The following is a 22,525-nucleotide window of genomic DNA, read 5'->3' on the forward strand; positions in this document are numbered from 1 at the left end:
ATGATTTAGGTGAATATTAGTTTCTTCTTTTTTTAGTGATAATCTGTTGTAGATTTTCATGTCATAATTTCCTTAACTGATTTATTGAATAGGACAGGATTTGAACTTGTTACCTTTTATTCTAAAATAAAAAAGTATTTTCATCTACTATGCAACAAACCTTCAAATGAATATGTACTACTCCCTCCGTAACGAATTACTAGTAATATTTGATATTATTTGTAAGAGGTAAACTATTCAATTGTTGGTAGTAATTCGTTACGGAATACGGAGGTAGTACTATGCTATGTAGCATGAGTACTTCTTCTAGGTCATGTACTTGCGGCATCTGTATCCGGTACGATATGTATCATGTATGGGTACGCATACCCTTTCTTAAAATTTCAAAATCTTGCCGAATTCGCCCCATATCTTTATCCGTTTATGTACAACCTAGGTACTATGTTTTCAACATGTACTTGTAGGCTCAACCTGTCCCATAGAAGATCGTCCACCGATTGCAGGCCTGCCAAAAAGAGAATAAAATACACAAAAGAAGGCCTGGGAGGGTAAGCCAAAATGATTGGGCTAAACTGATTTGGTTGCAATCAGAGCCCAACAGAAGGCCCAATATTGTATGTGAATCTGAAAATCTAAAACCTCTTTACTCACATGTCAGTAGTTACTATATGTGGATGTGTGAGCAATCTGAGCCTCCATTGGAGGATGTGAAAGAAGTTGGCAGCATTTGTCTTCTCTTTATAGCTTCTCTCTCATCAAATTTTGAATAATTCATTGGTTTTTGTTACATGGAGTACACAATATTTAACAACAAATTTTGATGGTTAATTACTCTTTATTTTGTTAATCAATTACTTTTTCGTTCTTTATTACTCATATCTTTTTCATTTTTGACAACTTTATATTATTTGCATCATTTCTATTATTGATAACACATTGTCTCCTTTTGTCTCTTAGCAGATGAAGTTTCTTTAGAAATCTAATATCCTTATGCATAAAGATATTCGGTCGTTGTAGTGAGCGATATTGTGCGAGGACAGCATAGAGGAAAATTCTTTTTATTAAAAAGTTCTGAAAAGAGGTCAGAAAAGTGGGGAAAAAGTAGGAAGATGTATAAAAAAATGGTGTAACTTTTAGAGAATGAATCAACTATTTGACCATATAAGTACTCCTCATCTATAAGAATATCATAGTGTACTTGGACTACTTGGAGACTTGGAGTATTGTAGATAGTTGGATACGCAAGTTTGACAACAACTAACCAATTAGATAGTTGGCCCGTTTGGTAGTTGGTCATAAATGGTGGTAATGGGAATGAATTTGTGTGTAAATTTGTGAAAAATATCATTGTCCATTCCCATGGTAATGCTAATTTATCCTAAAGTGTCCACTTTCCTTCTTGAATTTTCATTCCATCCAATACCACCTTGTAAGGTGGTAATGAGTGGTAATGAAAATTGCTTCCCCTTGGAGACAAAAACACAAGTTTAGGAGTGAAATTGATTGCTCATGGAGAAAAAATGTCTTCCCATGGAGATTTTAAGGGTGATTCCCTAATAAAATCACACTTAAAATTCATTCCCATTACCGCGCTTTATTAATGTCTACCAAACGGGCCGTTAGAGTATGCGAAAAACCAAATTACGAAATTAATTTTTTTACACAAACAGCATACTGCATGCTCACATACAGTCACATAGTGCAAATGTGCAATTGACACTGTTGCAGCAAATGTATTGGTACAGATAAAAAAAATTTGACCTATACACTATTATTATTAGCACAGAACCAAAACTGACATCACAACTTTATTACCAATTACACCACAATCCACATCCACCAACATCATATTCTTTTTCATCTTTAAAACCCTAAAATCACATCACAATTTTATTACCAATTACAACACATAAAATCTACTTAAACAACCCCTCCCCCCCAAACAGTAGTTTGTGGGTTCAGTTGCTGTGATTTGGGATATTCCAAATCAAACTGTAAATATGTGGTTTGATAATTTTTCAAACCAACTGCATCACACTTTTGCCTAAACCAATCCAACAACACCATGTGAAACGTTTTGGTGTATGCGGTTTGACAATTTTTCCATCCACGATATAAATTTTGTATCCAATTTTATTTATACGTGGACTGTTTCAAAACTGATTGATTTTGGCCTCCCTTAAGTGGTGTTGTGCGGTGCGGGTGAATCATTTTTTTTAAATATATTTCTGGACTATGGTAAAACTTTGTAAACTTGTTGTTGAAAAGTACTTAATTAGCTATAAGTTGTTGGTAAAGTAACTCATAAATGACTAAAATATGTGACAAAAAATTGTTGAAAATTCAATACGCAGCTCTCCTAAAACTAAATAATCAGATACAAAGAGTCTAAATTTCCAATGTAAAATAAAAAAATTCACCTAAATAGTTTGCTTTATGGTGCAGTTTGGTTTTACAAATATTCGAACCCAACCTAAACAACAAACCGCAGTTTGCTTGAAGTCACAAACTAACCCACAATTCTAAAACTGCAAACCAACCCAAACTGCAAAAAAACGACCTAAGTTGTAGTTTGATTTTGTTCAGACCATATTCTGAAGTCTGAATCACCAACCCTATACACAACCTTATCTCTACGACACTACTAGACCCGGTCATAGGCTGTGTCGGGACTGTTCACTGGCTCGACCCGCGGGCTTGGGGAAATGACGGGATGAACCAGGCCCAATTCCGTGAGGGGCGGACCGTGCCATGCCTGAAATTTCCAGATTTTGTCCATGGCCTGGCCATGCCCACGATCCTGCGGGCCGAACTCGTGCCTCTTGCGGACCTGACCCGTGTTTTATGTTATTACAGTTTTAGGCTAAAAAACAAAGGAAAGGGGGGTTCGGCCCGCAGGCCATCTAGGCGGGCTCGTGCCGGTTGCGGGTTTAAAATACAATCTCTTGACCTTGATAGATCTACGGTCCACGTAGCAGACAACGGGCTAGACCGGGCCTCGAGCGGGCTTGTGCTACCTCTAGACACTACTACAACTACATATTTATATTACTTCTTCTGTTACAAAATAAGTAACACACTTCTTCCGCTTCCGCTCTTTAATAAAAGAAAGAAGTGTTTCACTTATTTCACGATGAACGAAGAAGGAAATATATCCAATAAACCCAAAAAAAAAAACCAGAACTAGTCCTATTTACCCTCTGTTTCCTAAACAGAGACCCCATTGAAAAAAGCAAACAAAATACCCAACCCCATCATTCAATCTCTTCATTCTTCACCAATTCACTTATTTTCTTCCCACCGCTTTCTCTCTCCTCCTCTCTATTTCTTCACCCAAAACAAAAATCAACTAAAATTACTTACTTACAACAACAACAACAACAATGGAAGAAGGGGTTTTAATGGAAGCTTTACCACCAGACGATCTACGATGCAAAAGAACCGACGGTCGTGATTGGCGCTGCAAACACTCTGTTGTACCCGGCAAAACTTTCTGTCTCTCTCATCTTCACCGCGGCCAAAAACGTCGCGTTTCATCTTCTCCAACTCCTAAACCCGACCCTAAACCCGACACTAAACCCAAACTTCGGATCCGCATCCGGGTCAAACCCGAACCTGTCGACGACGTTGTTTTGAACCTACCGAACCTAAACCCAGACGTGGGTTCTCTTCCTCCGGATAATTTACGGTGTAATAGAAACGATGGGAGGAGTTGGCGGTGTAAGAAGTGGGCTTTAGATGGGCTTAATCTTTGTGAAGTTCATTTGAAAAAGGCCAAGGCCCAAAATCAGAGGAAGCCCATAATGAGGAGGAAGAAGAAGGAGGAGAAGGAGAAGGAGGAGGAGAGAGAAAATGTGGTGGTTATGGAGAATGTGCAGCAGTGTGGGAGGAATAATGGTAAAGATTGGAGGTGTAAGAAGAAAGTAATTGAAGGTAGTTTATTTTGTGAAATTCATGTCAAAAAAAAACCTAAGGAGAAAAAAAAGAGTAATGTGGGTGGTGGAGATTTGGTGGTGGGTGTTGCTGAGGATGAGAGTGTGCGGTGTACTCGTAACGACGGCCGAGATTGGCGGTGTAAGAAGAGGGTTGTGGAAGGGGAGAGTCTCTGTGAGGCTCATCTTAATAGGATTAGAATTCGGGATTCGACGAAAAAGAACAAGAGAGCTAAGAAGAATGATGATAATGAGGTGGTGATCAAGGTTGAGAAGGTGGAGGAAGAGGTGGTGGTGGAGAAGGAGAAATTGAAGCGAGGGGCGGAGGCGATGGCAATGGAGGAGGAGAAGGAGAATGTGAAGCGAGGGGCGGAGGCGAAGGAGGAGGAAGATGAGAGGTGTAAGAGAACAGATGGGAGGGGGTGGAGGTGTAAAAAGAGGGTAATGGAAGGGAAGACATTGTGTGAGATACATTATGAGCAAGGGAGGTTAAGGCAGAAGAGGATAACAGTACCAGAAGAATTGAAGATACAAAGAGGGGAAGGAGTGGAGAAAGTTGAGAAGAGGATGAAGAAGAAAAGGGAGTTGGAGATTTTGGAGAATAATTCTGATAAAGGTATGAAGAGAATGAAGGCTGAGTTGATTAGGGTGTTTTTAAGGAGGGAGATCATGGAGAGTACCAAAAAGAGCGAAAAACGAGTTAATGATTCAGGGGAAGTTACTAAGGATTTGCCTTTTGGGTCTATGGCAATCCCTCCTGCTCCCCCTGCACAGTTTCTTGACAATGCTGCTTCTTTGGGGATCAAAATTGGGGCTCCACATTGTTCTAACCCTCTGGTTACAAGGCGTTTTCGGTCTAAGAACATTGAGCCAACTCCTATTAGCTCTTTGAAGGTATAATTTTGGTTTCTGATGGTTCTCAAGTTATTATTATTGTTTCTTTTGGTTTGATTTCTTGTGTAAAGTTTTGTTTGTTGTTATGTGCTTCTACATTTAGGTTGTGCCTTATCCTGGAAATGTTGAGAAAGTAAGGAGTAGTGCAAGGAAGAAGTGTCATTGGTGTAGGAAGGGTGATAGTATGTGTATAATTATCAAGTGTTCGAGCTGCAGAAAGCGGTATTTTTGTTCAAATTGCATTAAAGAAAGGTACATTATATTGATCTCTTTTCCCCCTTTTGGAAGATTTAAGTGCAATTCCAGTTTAGATTGAATTTCCATCCTTTCCAGATGTAGTTCTTTTTTAGTTGTTGATAATTGTATTAATATTGTATCCTGGAAAGAATGTTATAGGAGTATTAGTATTGTTAAGAGACAGATTATGTACAATAAGATAAGTTAGTTAAGTGGAATGGTGGATGCATTATATGGAATGTAGGCTGTATTTCACTTGATAATTCGGATCAACATTTTCGTTATGGAAAGTGGGTATTCAATGAGTCCTTTTGGCCGTGCTTTGATCAATTTTGTGATGAATTCTCCTATTGTACTGGATTGCAACTTTCGACCCTTTTTGTTTAGTTTCCATGTTTATACTGCCAGCACTATAGCAAGTTTGTAAAAAGCATTATGCAACTATAGGATTAATATCACAAAAAGCTTTCTGCCTTTTTGAAACCATTGAAGCCTTTTCAATTTTAGAAAAATGCCTGCTATTTCAGGGAGGATTGGAAACATAACAACCTTGCAATCGAACTAACAGTTCTCTCAGAAATGTGTTTGTATGACAATGGCCTATATGCAACCTTGCAACAAAAATGATACAACTTAATTGGGTGATTAGGATCTTCTTTCGTATTTACTGCTGACAGATCATCTTGTATAGAATGATTCATCTGGCTTTATGCATTAGGTCTGCTGATCCTGAAGAAGTTAAATTGAGATGCCCAGTTTGTTGTGGAAGTTGCGATTGCAAGACCTGTCGCAGTGCTCAATCTAAAATCGGGGCTGTCAAGGTTGATTATGAACTTTTTTTTGGGTTTACAGCTTCTACCATTTTGTAATCAATATTGAACTGGGTGTTGATGAATCGACTTACAAACTGTTGCAGGAAATCTTGAAAGAAAAATTTAAGCGAAGCAAATTCCAACATTTGCAGTACTTGATCAATTTCCTTCTTCCTGTTCTTGTACAAATCAACCAGGAGCAGAGCATTGAGGTGGAGAAAGAGGCAAAATTTAAAGGTATGGTGGATCATGAATGTTGATTTCTTGTATGGCTTGTGCTATCCAATACTTTTTAGTTTTCTATGAGGTTGTGAGGTGTCTTCTTTCTGAAGCAATAACTGCGTGACAGGGCAGAATCCCTCTGATGTTGAGATTCGGCAAGCTGATGTTGGCTGCAGGGATCAATGCTGCTGGTTTGTAATTTGTTCATCAAACTTTGTTACTATTAGAAAATAGAATTGTATATTCTGTTAACTATTTTGTAGTTGTCTCTGATTGCTGCTTCACTGTCTTACCCCTGGTTTAGCAATAACTGCAAAAGACCGATATTGGATTTTCACAGAAGCTGCCCAAATTGTTCATACAACCTTTGCTTAAGTTGCTGTCGAGAATACTCTCAAGGCGGGTCTCTTGGGAGTACCTACCCTAACAGAACGAAAACACCTCTTCCCCTGAAAAAGTGCTCAGAGAAGAGTGAGGACCTTGCTTCTTCTGCACCTTTGTGGGATTCAACAGCTTGTCTCCATATATCTTGTCCACCTATGGAGCTTGGTGGTTGTGATAATAGTCTCCTTGATTTGAGATGTATTTTCCCATTGAATTGGACCAAGGAATTGGAAATTAGTGCAAAAGAAACAGTTTCTGAACACAACTTTTTACAGTATACAGATGATTCTGTGCATTGTTCAGTCTGCACCAGCATCTCTCAGGATGGCAATAGAAGTAAAGAATTGCAAGAAGCTTCTGGACGGAAAGAGTCCCATGACAACTTCCTCTACTGCCCTAGTACTTGTGATGATCACGACTGTCTACTTGCTCACTTCCAGAAGCATTGGCAAAAGGGACATCCTATAAAGGTCCGTGATGTGCTCAAGTGTGTATCGGCCTTGAGTTGGGACCCGATAGCTATGTTTTGTGGTTATCTAGAACATGGCTTTAGTACTTGTAAAAACTTGAAAGATGCCACTGAAGCTGCAAGTAGCTCAGACTCGTGTGATATTGAAATCGGTACTAAAGAGTCATTCATCGGATCCATAGAGGAAGGATATATGCGAATACGTCGGGAGACACTTAAAGTGAAGGCAAAGATTTCCCTAGATTTTTCCCGGAAACTTTTGGAAGGTTTTTTTAGTGAAATTTTTCAAGCGCTACCACTTAAAGAATACACGAACCCTAGAATGGGACTCCTAAATATCGCTGGGAAGCTGCCAGAGGATTTTCCAGGTTCTAAACTTGGTCCACATGTATGCATCTCGTTTGGGAGCAGAGAGGAAGTTGCACGGGGTGAATTGGTGACTAAACTGTGTTTCAACTCTTTTGATGTGGTGGGTTTTAGTCTATATCATTCATTTCTTATCAGCATTGCTTATTCATGAAATTTTGAACTCGTTCTCCTTGGTGCTTTTTTGCAGGTGAGCATCTTAGTACATGCTGGTGATGTACAATGTTCCACAGAGCAGATGAATAAGATTAAGAAGTTAATAAAAAGGAACAGTAACGTAAAGGATAAGGAAGTTCAGGCTTCTGGGAAGGATCTGGAAGATGAGACGAGAATACATAGTGAAATTTCTGCTGAAGCAGGAGACCAGCATAGAGTAGCTGGTACTTCTTGTTGTTCAGCAGCCACAAATAATGCTTCTACCATCAATAGTCTCAGGGATGATAAATCTTCACCTGCCAAGCTAGTTAACAGCTCTGATACTGATTCTGATGCTTCAATGATTTGCTCCAGGCCTAGTATTAGTCCCGACAAATCAGTAGATCAACTTCCTCGCCTAAATCATTTGGAGAATCTCAATATTACAGATAAGCGTCCTTCTTCAGAGCCTTATGGAGCTCAGTGGGATGTCTTCCGCCGACAAGACATCCCGAAGCTCCTAAACTACATTACAAACCATATAGATGAATTAAGTTGCAGTAATGGCGTCTTAAATAACGTGCGTAAGACTATGAACAGTTTCTTTCGTCCATCTTATTGAAGAACCTTCATAGAAACATCACCATGTTTTTCTGATTATGCGACTTTTTTGCAGGTTGCTCATCCAATTTTCGATGGAAGTTTCTATCTTGATGCAGCTCACAAAATGCGGCTTAAAGAGGAGTTTGGTAATTTTGCGTTTCTCAACCATTTATGTTGGCTTTATATTTCATATTTTATGACTTGATGTTATTCCGAAATTTGGTTTTCAGAGATTGAACCTTGGACATTCAATCAATGCCTTGGAGAAGCTGTGTTTATTCCTGCTGGATGTCCATATCAAATAAAATATGTGAAGGTGAGTTTTACTTTACTGCACATTGAGAGTTTATGACTTGCAAGAGTAATTCTGTTTCAGAACTTTCCTGCAATAGTTTGTGATTAATTCAACAAGCTCTAGAAGGACTTGTCTTTTTTCTTCCCTGCTTCCCTCTTTGTTTTGTTTTTACTGATTTTGTTGTGTGTTCCCAATCTTGAAGTCCTGTGTCAACATCGCCTTGGGATTCATCTCACCTGAAAATGCATCAGAGTGCATCAAGTTGATAAATGAAATCCGAGTTCTCCCTAATAATCACAAGGCAAAACAAGTGAAGTTAGAGGTAATTCTTTTACTTGCAATAATTTCTATGATACTCAGACTTGTGTATTCGTGTCAGATACAAGTATGTGCTTCAATAATTTTGTCCCGAAAAAAAGTGTCCATACCCATGTCGGAGGGTCGGTGATCTGACATGGGTACTTGAAGGAGTCCGAGTAACATAGGTTAATCCTACTTACATTAAGAGTGCCCTTAATCAATATGATAATTGGATCAGGTGGAGAAGATGACAATATGCAGCGTAGATGAAGCAATTAAGGAAATATACAGATTGAAGAGTGAAGAAGGAAATCACTGATGCCAATCACAAATAAGTTACAACTGGCTGAGAAAGCAAGGGGATGTTTGTAGGTTTTCTTTTTGGTTTCTTGTTCTTGCCCTCCCCCCCTTTTTGTGTAGTAGGAGACTAGGAGTAGGATTCAGTTATAATAGGCTATTGATCCAATGATCAAACCCTTAGCACCCTGTTAGTCGAGGCATTGCGGAGGGCGAGTGTACTCCCGTAACTTGCATTTGGTGTCTGTGCTATTGGTTCTATTAAAATTCTTAAATGACTGCTTAAGCAGGATGTATCATTCTTCCTATATTGTAAATAATTTCTAGGTGTTCATATTGGCGCTTTTTAGGCATCTTTTGTGCTTGTGTTTTTATATGATCCATTGCTTCTATAGTAGAGACTTGAAGTATTAGTTCATGAAATGTAACCCTAAAAATGTAAAGGTAGTCAAGGCATTTGCTTGGTCTTTATAAATTCACGTCTCTAGGAGAAATCTGAGGTGGATCTCTATATAATTGTAATGAATAATAATAATAGCACCAGCAGCTCATTTACTCAAGTCTCAGTATGGTCAGTTGCAACTGTTCATGTTTACCATTTTGAACGTTGTTTGTGCTACGTTGTTTGTGCTTTAGGGTTTGTTCTCCCCAGCTTATTTTCAGTTCAATTCAGTTTAGTTCAGATCAGTTTAGTTCAGATCAGTTCAGTTCAGCTCTTGACAATACTTTTACTCTCACATATCACTATTCATTTCAGTTCAGTTCAATTCAATTCAGTTCAGATCAGTTCAGTTCAGCTGTTTTATGTCGAAAAGAACATGCCCTTAATATGTAAGAGAAAACATAATCACGTACGATTTCGTTTGATTCGTTTGAAATATGTAAATGTATATTTGAATTATCCACTTTTTATCATTTTTACAAATACATAATTAAACATATTAATGCTTAAAGTTTTATCTGAAAAATCAAAATGTTATCCATTTTTTGAAACGGAGGGAGTAGAAGGTAGAGATCTAATTTGGGATTACAATCTTATCTCGCACCAGATGGATACTTCAATTCACCCTAAATGTACAAATGAAGTCCAAATTTTTTTAGTTGCACCGTTTAAGTATTACCAACATACAACATGACATACAACATGTTGTATGTCATGTTGTATGTTGGTAATACTTAAACGGTGCAACTAAAAAAATACAGAAGTAGATATCATTATATCCATATCAAAGATTTTATTCTAAAGGCAAATTCTTCATAGCAAACTTTGATCTCTACTCTAGTTCTCTTATTATATGTTTAATCACGCATGACCTGCTAATTGTTCTTTTGAATTGCGTTATTAAATACTTCCTCCGTTTCAAAATAAGTGCAACATTTGCATAGTGTTTACTATTCACAGTTTAAACTTTAATTAGCTTTGGTGATTTATATTTTAGGAAAAACATAGTCATGTGGGATCTTGTTAGATTCGTCTGAATGTGAATTTTTTTAATATCAACTTTTTATAATTTTTACTTATTGATAATTGAAGATATTAACGGTTAAAATAATGCATTGACAAACGTGAAAACAAGAAGTGTTGCACTTATTTAGAAACAGAGGAAGTATATACTTTTGTTTTTTTAGATGCAATTTTTGATTATTTTAATCCACCCACTAAAAAGGCAAATATTGCATTTGAAAAAAACGAATTATATAATGAAATGAATCTCATAACGTACCATGATATATACTCCCTCCGTCTCAAATTAGTTGCTACATTTGTTTTTTCACAGTTTACGAGATGCAACTTTAAACACCAATATCTTGAGTTACATATATGAAAAAATTATAAAAATTATATATTTGAAAAATACAAATTGGGACGTATCAAACAAGATCCAACATGACTATGTTTTTTCTTATGTATATAGAGTAGAAAATAGTCAAAGTTATGACGTGAATAGTGCCTACGATCAAAATGTAACAACTAATTTGGAATGGAGGGAGTAACAATCAACCCCACTTGGTGCTGCTTGCTCAAAAAACAGAGGATTGAAAACGTCAATAGACAACTTTCTAATTGAAAAAATCGACGAATTGACAACTTTCTGTTGTTGATAACTCTGATGCACAGAGAGGGTTAATACAAAAATGTATCTGAATATATACAGCCGAAATAGATGTTAATCTAGAAGCCCATTTCCCGGGCAACTATTACAGTTGCTACTCTATATCACTCGATGAACATCAAAATTCAAAACAAAAAAGCTTATGTATGGGATCAAGATTGAAGAAGACAAAAGAAAGATGATCGAATGTAGTTACGTAACCTACGCTACTCGAGCTTATTCCACCCAGAAACTATGTAGTATTTGAGCCGTCAAAATTTCGTTTTAGCAGCAGCTAATTAGTAGCACAAAGTACAATACTATGGAGCCATAAGCCCCTCAATAGTGTATGAAAGAGATTTTGCCCAATCAGCTTTAAATAACAACGTTTGAAGCGTGTTCATCACATTATAATCTGGATCAAGCTTCCGCTGCCAACCCTACAGTGAAGATTGAAGGTTCATTATGCAGATTACAAGCATAACAAGAATAAAGTAAAACAGTCATGCAATGGAATCAAATGCTGCCTCTTCTTTTTCCTAAAAAGTTTCTCTTAGGCAACATAACTTTACAGACGTTGGGGGAATCAATAGATATATGTTGCAGATATTCTTTCTTAAAAAATCTTTTCCTGTACAAGGAAATTAATGCAATCAAGAAAACACAGAGAAAGGAAAAAAGTAACCCACACTCTCCCCATTTGATCAAAATGTTTAATAAGTTAGAGAGAATTTTTCATCTTCCCCAGCCCACAGTTCCGCGACAAATCTTCCCTGCTGTACCAGCCAACCTTAGCCCTAACAGCTCCCCTTAAACCTTTCACGACCCCATTGCACCACTATAACCCATATCAGTGAGATCCACCACAAGGCTGCTACTGTACAGTTGAATCCCCACTGAACCATAGCGTCATAGATACTTTCCGAAGTCGAAATCGTCCATTGCACCACAAGGCTGCTACTGTACAGTTGTATCCCCATGAAACGTGGAATGTCTCGGTGATGTATGTCTCTCTCACCCTCCAACTATCCCACTCCCTCATAAATTCTCTACTTTCAGTTTTGATGGGTTGTGGGTGAGCAGCATGGGATGGAGCTTTCGTGATTTTCGTTGGTAAACTGGTGGTTAGGCGGACGTTAGTGGTTGTTGGGTGCGCAGTTGTGAGGTTGAGGTTTTGTAATGCTTAGTTATATCGGTAGTTGGGCGATGCCAGTGAAGTCTCCAGAGGTTAGGCCTTAGGCGGTTAAAGTGTCCAGCGATCATGTTGGGTTGGTGGCAAGAGTGGAATGTGAGATGGAGTTGTCAGTTGTGACGGTATGATGATAGTAAAAGTGTTACGAGGGATTTGGGGGTCTTCAAACCTTTGGGGTGAAACCAAACTGAAAACACAGAAAGGAGACGAAGAAGTGAACAGCACCCAAACCCCATAAACAGGAACAGGGTTTTGTTTACCTGTCACTTTCCTGAACCCAGTAACAAACAATCCCTAATTAGGAGAGGGTAACACTTTGGAAGGGGTGTCCAAGACAGTATCTACTTCTCTCCCATTCACCCATTCACCTTGAAGAAAGAAGGGAGAAAAGAGTGCAGAGTTTCAATACCTAATTGTATCTGATGAAGAAGGCTTTAGTGTTGACAAATTTACCCAAGTATGACTACTTTATCCATAATCGCCAGATAAAGGTTTATACATCAATGACATTAACCAAAAACACGCCTCCCGCCCTCCAAACATCAACTAGTAAAACGTGCCTTAAGACTTCTTGCCGTCAAATGAAAAACTATATCATATTTATAATGAATAAAAAAGACTTTTTGTCACTTCACGTCCTGATTTCAGCCCAACAGAGGTCTATCAACCACAGGAATCCTGTAACATTCACCCCCCATTCCCCAGCCACCCCCTAACAGAAATCCACGAGTCTAGCTAAAATGTAAAAAAATTACTACTTTCAAGGTTATAAAAGGTATCAGTTACTCCTAATTGAATTCGCATTCTGAAACTAACATAAAAAGATAGTATCATCTAGAAAAATCCTAATATTTGTATACAATTCTTAATCCTAAATGAGTTACAAAATAATAATCCTACACATATCAAAGTCTTTTTTGTTATTCGTTGATAAAACAAAAGTACAATGATTTTTTTTTTTTTTTTGATTCAGTAATTAACAAGTGCAATGATTTTATTAGTTCTGATAGAGCTGCCAATATTTTTATGAACTTCTAAATATATTACAAATGAATCTCGGTTTAAAGTATTTTTCAAAAAAATAGTAATGGTAAAAGAAGTAATATAGTTCAAAAAGTATATTAAAGTTATCATCAATTTCCTCAACTTAAATATCTTCAGTAATATATTGTAAATTAAACTCTATTTTTCCCTTGTACTGGACTCTTTACATATGCTTTTTAACTTCTTATCATCCCAGAACTTCACTTACTTCAATTCAATAAGTTCAAATTATTATTACATGGCATGTGGCACGCCTAGGCGTGCTCTATACTACCGAAAAGTTCCTCTTTTATAGATACATAAATTTTGCTTAATCATGTGTTTCAATTATATTCCTAAAATAGCATTTCAACAGATTACACATGGTTCTTTAGTGAAAGTGTGTAAATGAGGTACTAATATGAATATCTTAAACCTCTACAATCCAAGATAAAGTTATTTCCTACATTCTAATTTCTCTATGCAACTTTCAGTAAAATGAACCTGAAAGACAGAATAAATTTTCAAACATTTATTCAAATTGACAGCTCAAATCATAATGGTACAGTGTAGGATTATCCTAATTGGAAGCTCCAATGAAAATCTAACATATAATTGATACAGAAGCAAACTAAAAAGCAGAATTTAATTACTTGCGCCATAATGACATAAAACATGATAAAACACAGAATGCCAAATGGCATTCCTATGAGATTAACATGTAATAGCTAGGATAAAGTAGTTACCTCAAGAACCAAAGTAGTCACAATTACAGTGCAAACATTGCCATCAATGTTCACCTTGTGACGCCTAACTTGCTCAAGTAACTGTTGCATGGCATCTGCTGGATGAACCAAATCACCTTCTGGAGTAGCCCAGAAATCGAAAGACTTTTTTACCTCCTGTCAATATGCAAACTAGAGTTTCAATCTTTTGTTTTCATAGTTAACATTCCCCACCCCATCTCCAAGAAACGGAGAAAGAAAGATTAGGAGAGAAGAAAGAAACACGAGAGTACGGAAATTTTCACCAGATAGTCAGTAATCTAAAACTATTGCCCCATCTTAATTCTGAAGAATCTAGTAATTCTTTTTAACAACTGTCGATGATACGTGAACCATAAACTGCACACCAAGCTGAACAATGAAATATAGGTAGACAATACAACCACAGAAGGGGGCAAACTTGTTGAATGGAGAAGCTCATCATAACCTGAGCTCCCAGAGAAGGGAATAGTACTTAGACAAAGAGCATGTTCTCTTTGATTGTTATCATTGAACTTAACTTATCTTTTGCCAATAGAACAAACTACGGATGACATTTGATCTTTTGCCAATAGAACAAACCTCCAAAGATAACATTTAATATTTTATTTTCAAAGCTGATTTTGGCTGATCAAAACATTATATTCTACATACTACCTCTGTTTTTTATTAAATACAACATTTGACTTCTTTGATCCACTCCCCAAAAAGGCAAATGTTGCACCCAAAGAAAAACGGAGGTAATATGTCGCTAGAATATGTGTCATAGGCAGACGTAATTATCATTAATCAAAACTAATTTCTGCATATACTGATCAAACTAATGTTGCTGAAACATTTTATTTCAAGTTGAAGAGAACAGGGCATTAGTACAGTCCATATATACTCTTCAATTAAACATGGGAAAGTGGACAACTTGCTAAAGTTGGCCAACTGGCCCAGGAAAATAAGTGCACCCAATAGGCAGCATAGCTTTCCGCCTTTCACCATAGAAAGAAAAAATTCTACTTGTCCCCTATCAAAAGAAAAAGCCCTCACCCCCTTCTAGCATAATGTTCCAGAATGAGAATAAGATATTGATGACTCAAGACCACAAAGACGGATATGGGTTCGGCGGGTACGGGGATGGAAAACAACAAGATTTCAAAATTTTAGGAATGGGTACGCGTACCCATACGGGATACGTATCATATCGGGTACGTGACCTAGTGGAAGTACCCGTGCTACATAGACTAGACATCGTATCTACTGGATAAGTGAGCTAGTTGGACAGTGCACTGAGCCGACTGAGGAAAGGAAAAAACTAAGAGAACAAAGAACCTGAATAAATGCATCTGGATTCGGACAGTTCTGCTGCTTTGATAGTTGGAGAGTGCACTCAGCTACAGTGCGGCCATCTCGTCGAGCAACAGCCTTAAAGAACTCCAGCAGAGTTACACGGTCATTTTTGGCGAGCTCAGCAGTCATGCCTACATCAATAAAAATAACATGAGGCTTCGATTTCAATCCCCCCTTACGCTTGCCAGGTTTCAGTCGGACAAGAATATTTCCAGGATGCATGTCTGCATGAATGAAGTTATCCACCTGCAATAGCAAACCAATTTGGTTATCACTTTCCTTAATAACTGAAAGACTAGTCACGGATTCTTAACCTTAGTACTAAGAAAATGGATACATGAAATTGTCAATCATGATTTTCACCTTATGGAGATACATAACCTACAGACCAACCTCAATCATATCTTACAAATACCAATCACATAAGAACAGGTCCTAAAGTAACTGGCACATTAAACAGTAGCTAGATAAGAGAAGGAATATGATCAATGAAATTGTGAGCATAAAGGTAAAAACAATGAGCAGTTTTTTACCAATAGCATCTTTAGAAGAGCATGGGTGCCAAGGTGAGCCAACGCTGTTTTAAAGCGTTCATGCCCGTCAAATCCATCAACATAATGTGCCACACTTTCTCCGTGCTCAAAAGTTTCTACCAGAACTGCAGGATGCACGAGTGGATAGAGAGGTTTTGGAAAAGATACATCCCTCCATCTCCTGAAGTTGTATATAAACCGATTAAGATTGGCAGCTTCCCTGGAAAGATCGACTTGTGACATCATAAAAACTGCAAATTGCTGGACACTTTCATCTAATCTCAACCATTTCAGAGTTGGGACAAGTGTGGATACTTTTGCGACTGTGTTAATAATAACGAAGTCTCTCCTGATAGAGTCACCAACTCCTGGATGCCTAACCTTCACTGCAACTTCAGTGGGCTTGGTCTTTTGACCAGGATGTCGGAAGCGGAGAACAGCTCGGTGCACCTGTGCAATACTCCCAGATGCAACAGGCTTCTCATCAAAACTCTCAAAAATTTCAGAAATTTTACGACCAAAGGCTTGTTCCACAGTTTTTTTCGTATAAGCAAAGCTGTGTTGTGGAGCTTTAGAATGAAGCTTTGCAAGCTCAGAACATAAATCTCTTGGGAATAGATCTGGTCGTGTAGCTGCCCATTGCCCCCATTTTATAAATGCAGGACCGGCTCTTTCCAGAGAACGATGCACAACCTGGAGCCAAAAAGTTCTGAATTGAGGTCCAAAACTATCTGCAAATGGAGCCATGGCTATGCTGGGTGAGAATAGTATTGCCAGATAAATAGCTCTTAGCATCAAAATAAGAACCTCTAGTATGTCCAAAAGAAACCTGCTCATGTAGGCATGCCCATCTTGTGCCCGCATATAAACAGCGTTTCTTGAGGGGAGATACTCTGACTCAGCAGATGCTGTTTGGGTTAGCGCTAGCTCTCCAAATATTAAGGTGAAAATACCGGGCACCAAAAGGTGAGATCTGGTTGAGGCTATGCTGAATACTTGAGCAGCCCTGCTTAAGGCAGGGATTCCTGAACCTTGGGAAGAACGCATCTTTGAAATTCTTTTCCAAGCATTTTGAGCATGATGTGCCATGGTGTTATTTGCATACATGACAGTATAGTTCCTTGGATAGCCACTCTTGTAAGTGAATTGTGGATGTTTATACAAACTATTGGGTGTATATCCTCCATGATTGTGCCTGAATTGTGAATACAATCTATATTGTGGTAAACATGGCTGGAAGAGGGGACATGTTCCATCCCTTTTGAAACCACAATAGCTGCTGCCACGGGTTTTTGATATGGAATTTGCGGCCCTTCTAATATTTCCAAACATCAAAAGTCTGCAACCAAACAACAAGTTGAACCTAAGTAAGTGTGATCATATAATGTGCATCCAAGTTGGTTTCATAACAGCGTTTCCACAAACTTATAGTATTGGCTATTTGGCTTCAATGTGCAGTTTCGTGTCAAGACTCAAGAGATAAATCATAAAAGATCTATAACAGCACAAGATCGCGTCAAATGATGGAAAAGGAAAGAAAGTCAAGATAAAGACCCAGTATTCCATGTCTTTCAAGAATAAGAGATTATCTCAATTCTCATATGAAATAAAACCTCCCTAATTTCAAAATGTTGCAATTGAGGCAGAGGGTTGCATGCACCTCATTTACCAAAACTCGCCACTTTAATTTTTGTAATCACTTCAATAAAACACAAAAGGTACCTAGACAATGTCAACGACCAAGAAAAACAATGCAACTCGTGGCACTAACATAAGTAGCAACCAGGACGAAATTCTAAAAGTGAAGAAGCAAAAGAAACCTTCTAAGAAGAAACCCTTGTAAACAAAACTATTAAACTGCTTCAAGCGGACTCGTATAACTAACATAAACTAACACAGGAGACCTACTTATTACTTAGTAAACAAGATCAGAACAGCTGCCAAAACCCAATCTTAATGCACAAAATGTGTCTTGCAGAACTAGCGAACCGAAAATGTCACTCGACAAAGCTTTCCTACTTGACATAAAAAGCAAAAAAGAATACACCAAACGCAGAAGGCCAATATCGAAAACATGTTCAGAAAGCAGAAACTACTAAAGCCACATGCTTTCTTCATTCCTGCATTGTACTGGGTCTGAAAATGGCATATTGAAAATTTTGTTACACAACTAGGTGTACCCTCGTACACCTATATCTTTTTTTTTTTTTTTACTCATTGCTTATTTAAAATCATCCAAACGAGCAAATATACTAAAAGAACGAGAGCTCCAAATAACCGAGTCAGCAAAAATTAGTCTTGAGTGTACCATGTACATTGTACACCCGAGTATATGATAAAATTTGTAACAAAATCAATCTTTCATCACAATGGCGACCTATCCAGAAATTAAGGTTCGAACATAAGACCAATTAAATTGATTAAAATTAACAGAATCCAATTACATAGTATATTACTGCATAATTACATCAAACCACAATAATATAGTCTGCATTACAAAGAACAAATTACCTCTTAACCATAAAATTTGTCTCATATAACAACAATACACTTATACAATCAAGGAAATTAAACAGTAATGACAAAATTAGTACTAATGACAATAAAGTTAAAGACTTTGAGTCATTAATTTGCTAATGACAATAAAAGTTTACCTTTTTATATCGAAAATTGAACCAAATTTTATGCCGCGTGAGCTACCGGAAACCGCCTTAGCAGGTACCTCGGTAGTAAAAAAATGTTCGCTGAAGAAAATCGAAGGATGATTTATGGGAAGATAAACTGTTACAGTGAGAGAAAAAAATCACTAATGAGATCAGAACAAAGAGGAGAAAAACAACGAATTAAGGCAAATTCGATCTATGAAAACTTAATTAATTTAGTAATATAAATACCTGTGTGTGATTGTTGAAGGAGAAATCTATATCTGAGGTTTGAGAAAGAATGAGCATTTGAAGAAAGATTGATGAAGATAATAATGGAGGTAAGTTTTAGGGAAGAACATTAACATTATTTTGATGTGTGATTTTTCTTGTTGAAGAAGATATGAATATGATATCTCAGGCAGCTCAACGGCGAGAAAGGGATCGGTGTGTGCGAGGAAGAGAGTGTTTGTTGTATGTATGGTTGTTTTGTTTAGAGCGTGGGCTTCCCTAAACAAGTCGCAAGTTTTGGACTTGATAAGTTTCGGGTGGAACGGATTTATAATAATTTATCGTAAAGATAAACAAACTATATCGTATAAGAAAAAAAAAGTAAATTTAGTCTCAATATTATAAATTATGGAGTTCGGATCTTCTAGAGTTTTAGGGAGACTCTACGAAGAGTGGATTTTAATTATGGCGCAGGTGCATTCAGCGGCTAGCGTTATTGATTTTGATTAGTAGTTAAAACACTAAAAAAGTATTGGTATGGGTGCGGCGAGTGTCATAAGTGATGCTGGAGTTAACTTTTCTTGACAGATACTCATGTAACTTAGGGTTCTACTCCATCTGTTTCAAATTATAAGATATTAAGGGACCGTTCGGTATTACTGTGGTTTTATGTTTTTTTGGTTTTTCTGATTTTCAAAGTCATGTGATATATGTCCTATAATGAATAAAAAATTAGTCAAATTTATTGGGAACATGATGATTTTGAAAACTGACAACTGAAAAGTGAAAACCACTTTTTATGGTTTTCAGTTTTTGGTTTTTAGTTTTTTTTTAAAAAAAATACTGAAAACTGAAAACAAAAAACGATAACGAACGGGGCCTTAGCTAAAAGTTTTTGTTTCAAAATATAAAGCATTTTACATTACCAATGTAAAATTAAATGCATCTTTATACTATCAAGATAAGATTATAGGTTATTTTCTATTATCAATACAATATTTAATGTCAATTCTTATCCTATGCAAATCTAACTAAAACTAACTAAATTCTTAATATGCGTAAAAGCGGTTTAATGAAAAATATAGGATAAATGAAAGAAGGAGGGGAAAATGGAAAAAGAATTTAGTATGGATTCCCTACCGCCTGCAAAAAAAAATTAGATGCGTCATTTATGACACTCGCTGCACCCAGATCAATAGTTTGTGGAGTTTTGGCTACTAGTCAAATTGATGGCGTTCAGTACGCCCAAGCCATAATTTGTGGTGTTGAAGTCAATTTTGCACATAAAAATATTACTTACTATTATAGAGAAAACTGCCTATATAATATAATATATTATATTTATAAATATATATATATATATTATTATATATTAATATATATATATTTATATATATATATATATATATATATACAAAAACTGACTATACAGTAGACGATTATATCATACAAAATCTGACTATATCAAATAGAAATCGACTCTATTATATAAAGTGAAAGTATTGGGTCAGACCGTCTGACCCAATATGTTCGTCGGACGAAGCTATGAGAACGGCGCGACGACAACGACCGGCAAACTGTAGCAACAACTTCGAACGATAGTCTACTAAATAAAACTCAATTGAATTTCTGTTCCTTTAAGTAATAAAGCTCGATTGGGCACTTGATTTTCATCCAAATATATCGCATATATACCGATGGAGAGAAAAATAGTGATTTGGAAGATAACAACGAGAAAGTAGATGATGAGGATGATGGGGTTTATGAGGATTCTTTTTTGGAAGTTTCTAGTGAGGAGGATGAAATAAACTCAGGAATTATTCATTGTTGAAAATGGAATAAACTCAACAGCGAATGAAATTGGTGTGTTTTTTTCAGTTGATTATTGTATTCTTTCAGTTGGTGTGTAAATTCTTTCAGCTTGTGTTGTTTTTCTTTCATTTGGTCTTCTGTGTTCTTTCAGTTGGTGTGTAAATTCTTTCAGCTTGTGTTGACTTTCTTTTTATTTGGTCTTCTGAACATTACTTGAAACCAACTGATTTTTTTTTGAAACCAACTGAAAAAAATTGAAACTAACTGAAAGTCGTCCGACCAAATATTATGGTCGGACGCGTCTGACCCAATACCTTCTAAGTAAAAACGAACTATATCATATAATACCTGGTGTATAATAAATTATTGTACACGGATCTATCCAAGTTTATTTTATTAGACTTTACGCTATTTGACATCAATTGCTTTTCTACGGTTTGTTGTTACCCCTTTTATGAGGTATGCCATATATTGTTGACATTTCCTTTTTGGGGTTTGTTCATTGATTCTCTTCAAAGGCTAATTGTCTTTTATAGACTTTTTCAACTGCATCCTAATGATCCTTCCTGATTCCAAACAATAACTTTGGACATGTTAATTTCTTTTTTCTGACAAGAAGAAATGTTGATTTTAAAATTGAACCAAACATTATGATACTACGAGGAAAGCTCCAACTCTACACCCTTGATTTTATTCCTTATTCCAAAATTGTAGTACCATTATTGGAACCAAATGTTTGAAACACTATCGAAATGCATGAGGTGACCGTGTATCATTCCATTATTCTATCTATAAAATGCTTTTACTTTAACTTTTATAGGCTCTTTGTTTACGGTTGATCTTGTAAGAGACCACTTAAAATAGGCAATGACTCAAGCTCAATATTAAGAAGAGAACGGACTATCTTTTTCAATATAAAAACTAATTTAATCTATTTAGTGACAATTTTAATTTATTTATTGACCATTTTAATCCATTCAGTAACCACATTCGTTTATTCATTTAGTTACTAATTTTAACCTATTTGGTGACTAGTTTAATCCATTCGGTAAGATTGCCAGATTACTTTCTAAAATTATCGGATATAGGTTGAAATTTAAAGGGAAACAAAGGAAGGAGAAGAGAAACATGACTAGGTTGGTGCAAGATATCTACGAATAGTGACAAAGTGTTTGGTTAGACTTAAATGGCACGGGCTTGTTAAGACAATATACACTTAAATTTATCTAATTTTATGTTAAAAATTAAACTACCTATTCTAATAATTTGTGTTTTGCTTAATGAAATTACTTATTTTAGTCATGTATACAATTGGATTATGTTGGGAACCATATGGAAGAGAGTTTTTGGAAGTTAGTAGGCTAGCCAACTTTTTTTTCAATAGGTAAGAAGAAATACTCTAACCTATTCCCGCACATAACTCTTATCTAGAAGTCTATTACAATCCAGACATTCTCAACTCGCTCCTCTCTAAATCCCAAGCAAATACTTGGTGTAGAAATTGTGTGAATTAACATAGGTATAACATCATGAAAGAGTATTTTAGAGAGAGAAGAAAGAGATGGAAAGTTTGTTATTACTGAAATGAGAGAAGTAGTTTCTACAGAGAGAAAGAAACAAACAACAGGCTACTTATAGTAGCTAAAGACAGTTACAAAGTTTGTTACAGTAGGTAACAACTTATTACACATATAACAGAAATGTAAAACTAGTTTATTAGACTTCATATCCCCCCTTCAAGCTGGACATGTGAGGAGTCCACAAGTCCAAGCTTGGAAGCAAGTAGCTGATGCTGAGGACCTGGAAGAGGCTTAGTGAGCAAATCTGCCAGCTGCAGTTGACTAGAGATGTGAGAAGTTTTGAGAAAACCAGCTTCAACCTGCTCTCTCACATAATGATAATCTCTCTTCAAGTGCTTAGTTCTTTCGTGGAAGACTGGATTCTGCGCAAT

The 22,525-nt window shown here is 36.7% G+C and overlaps 2 protein-coding genes across 2 annotated transcripts; one reads left to right on the forward strand and one right to left on the reverse strand.

The window, feature by feature from the left end:
* Positions 1-3,160: 3,160 nt before the first annotated feature.
* On the forward strand, positions 3,161-9,280 carry LOC104900526 (hypothetical protein). Its single transcript, XM_010687953.4, has 11 exons — positions 3,161-4,826; positions 4,930-5,078; positions 5,782-5,884; positions 5,980-6,112; positions 6,225-6,288; positions 6,402-7,419; positions 7,507-8,031; positions 8,128-8,200; positions 8,285-8,370; positions 8,552-8,671; positions 8,888-9,280. The coding sequence occupies exons 1-11, from the start codon at positions 3,384-3,386 to the stop codon at positions 8,966-8,968; spliced, it is 3,795 nt and encodes a 1,264-aa protein (XP_010686255.2). The 5' UTR covers positions 3,161-3,383; the 3' UTR covers positions 8,969-9,280.
* A 1,703-nt stretch (positions 9,281-10,983) lies between these two features.
* LOC104900527 (uncharacterized) lies at positions 10,984-19,057 on the reverse strand. The gene is made up of 6 exons (XM_010687954.4): positions 18,784-19,057; positions 18,544-18,670; positions 15,890-17,228; positions 15,339-15,602; positions 14,001-14,156; positions 10,984-11,479 (listed from the first exon to the last, which is right to left on the reverse strand). Exons 3-6 carry the CDS (start codon positions 17,219-17,221, stop codon positions 11,360-11,362), a joined length of 1,872 nt encoding a protein of 623 aa, XP_010686256.2. The 5' UTR covers positions 17,222-17,228; positions 18,544-18,670; positions 18,784-19,057; the 3' UTR covers positions 10,984-11,359.
* Between the last annotated feature and the right edge of the window lie 3,468 nt (positions 19,058-22,525).

The sequence above is a fragment of the Beta vulgaris genome, chromosome 8 (assembly GCF_026745355.1).
Source record: "Beta vulgaris subsp. vulgaris cultivar EL10 chromosome 8, EL10.2, whole genome shotgun sequence".
NCBI classification, from domain to species: Eukaryota; Viridiplantae; Streptophyta; class Magnoliopsida; order Caryophyllales; family Amaranthaceae; genus Beta; species Beta vulgaris.

Bases quoted from the DNA above. Each gene is read 5' to 3' on its own strand.
- LOC104900526 (XM_010687953.4), top strand. From the start codon at position 3,384: ATGGAAGAAGGGGTTTTAATGGAAGCTTTACCACCAGACGATCTACGA. The intron at 6,289-6,401 runs GTTTGTAATTTG...CCCCTGGTTTAG, and splicing joins TGCAGGGATCAATGCTGCTG to CAATAACTGCAAAAGACCGA. The intron at 8,032-8,127 runs GTGCGTAAGACT...ACTTTTTTGCAG, and splicing joins GTAATGGCGTCTTAAATAAC to GTTGCTCATCCAATTTTCGA.
- LOC104900527 (XM_010687954.4), bottom strand. From the start codon at position 17,221: ATGTTTGGAAATATTAGAAGGGCCGCAAATTCCATATCAAAAACCCGT. The intron at 15,603-15,889 runs GTAAAAAACTGC...TTGCTATTGCAG, and splicing joins CTCTTCTAAAGATGCTATTG to GTGGATAACTTCATTCATGC. The intron at 14,157-15,338 runs GTTCTTTGTTCT...GCATATTGACAG, and splicing joins ATCCAGATGCATTTATTCAG to GAGGTAAAAAAGTCTTTCGA.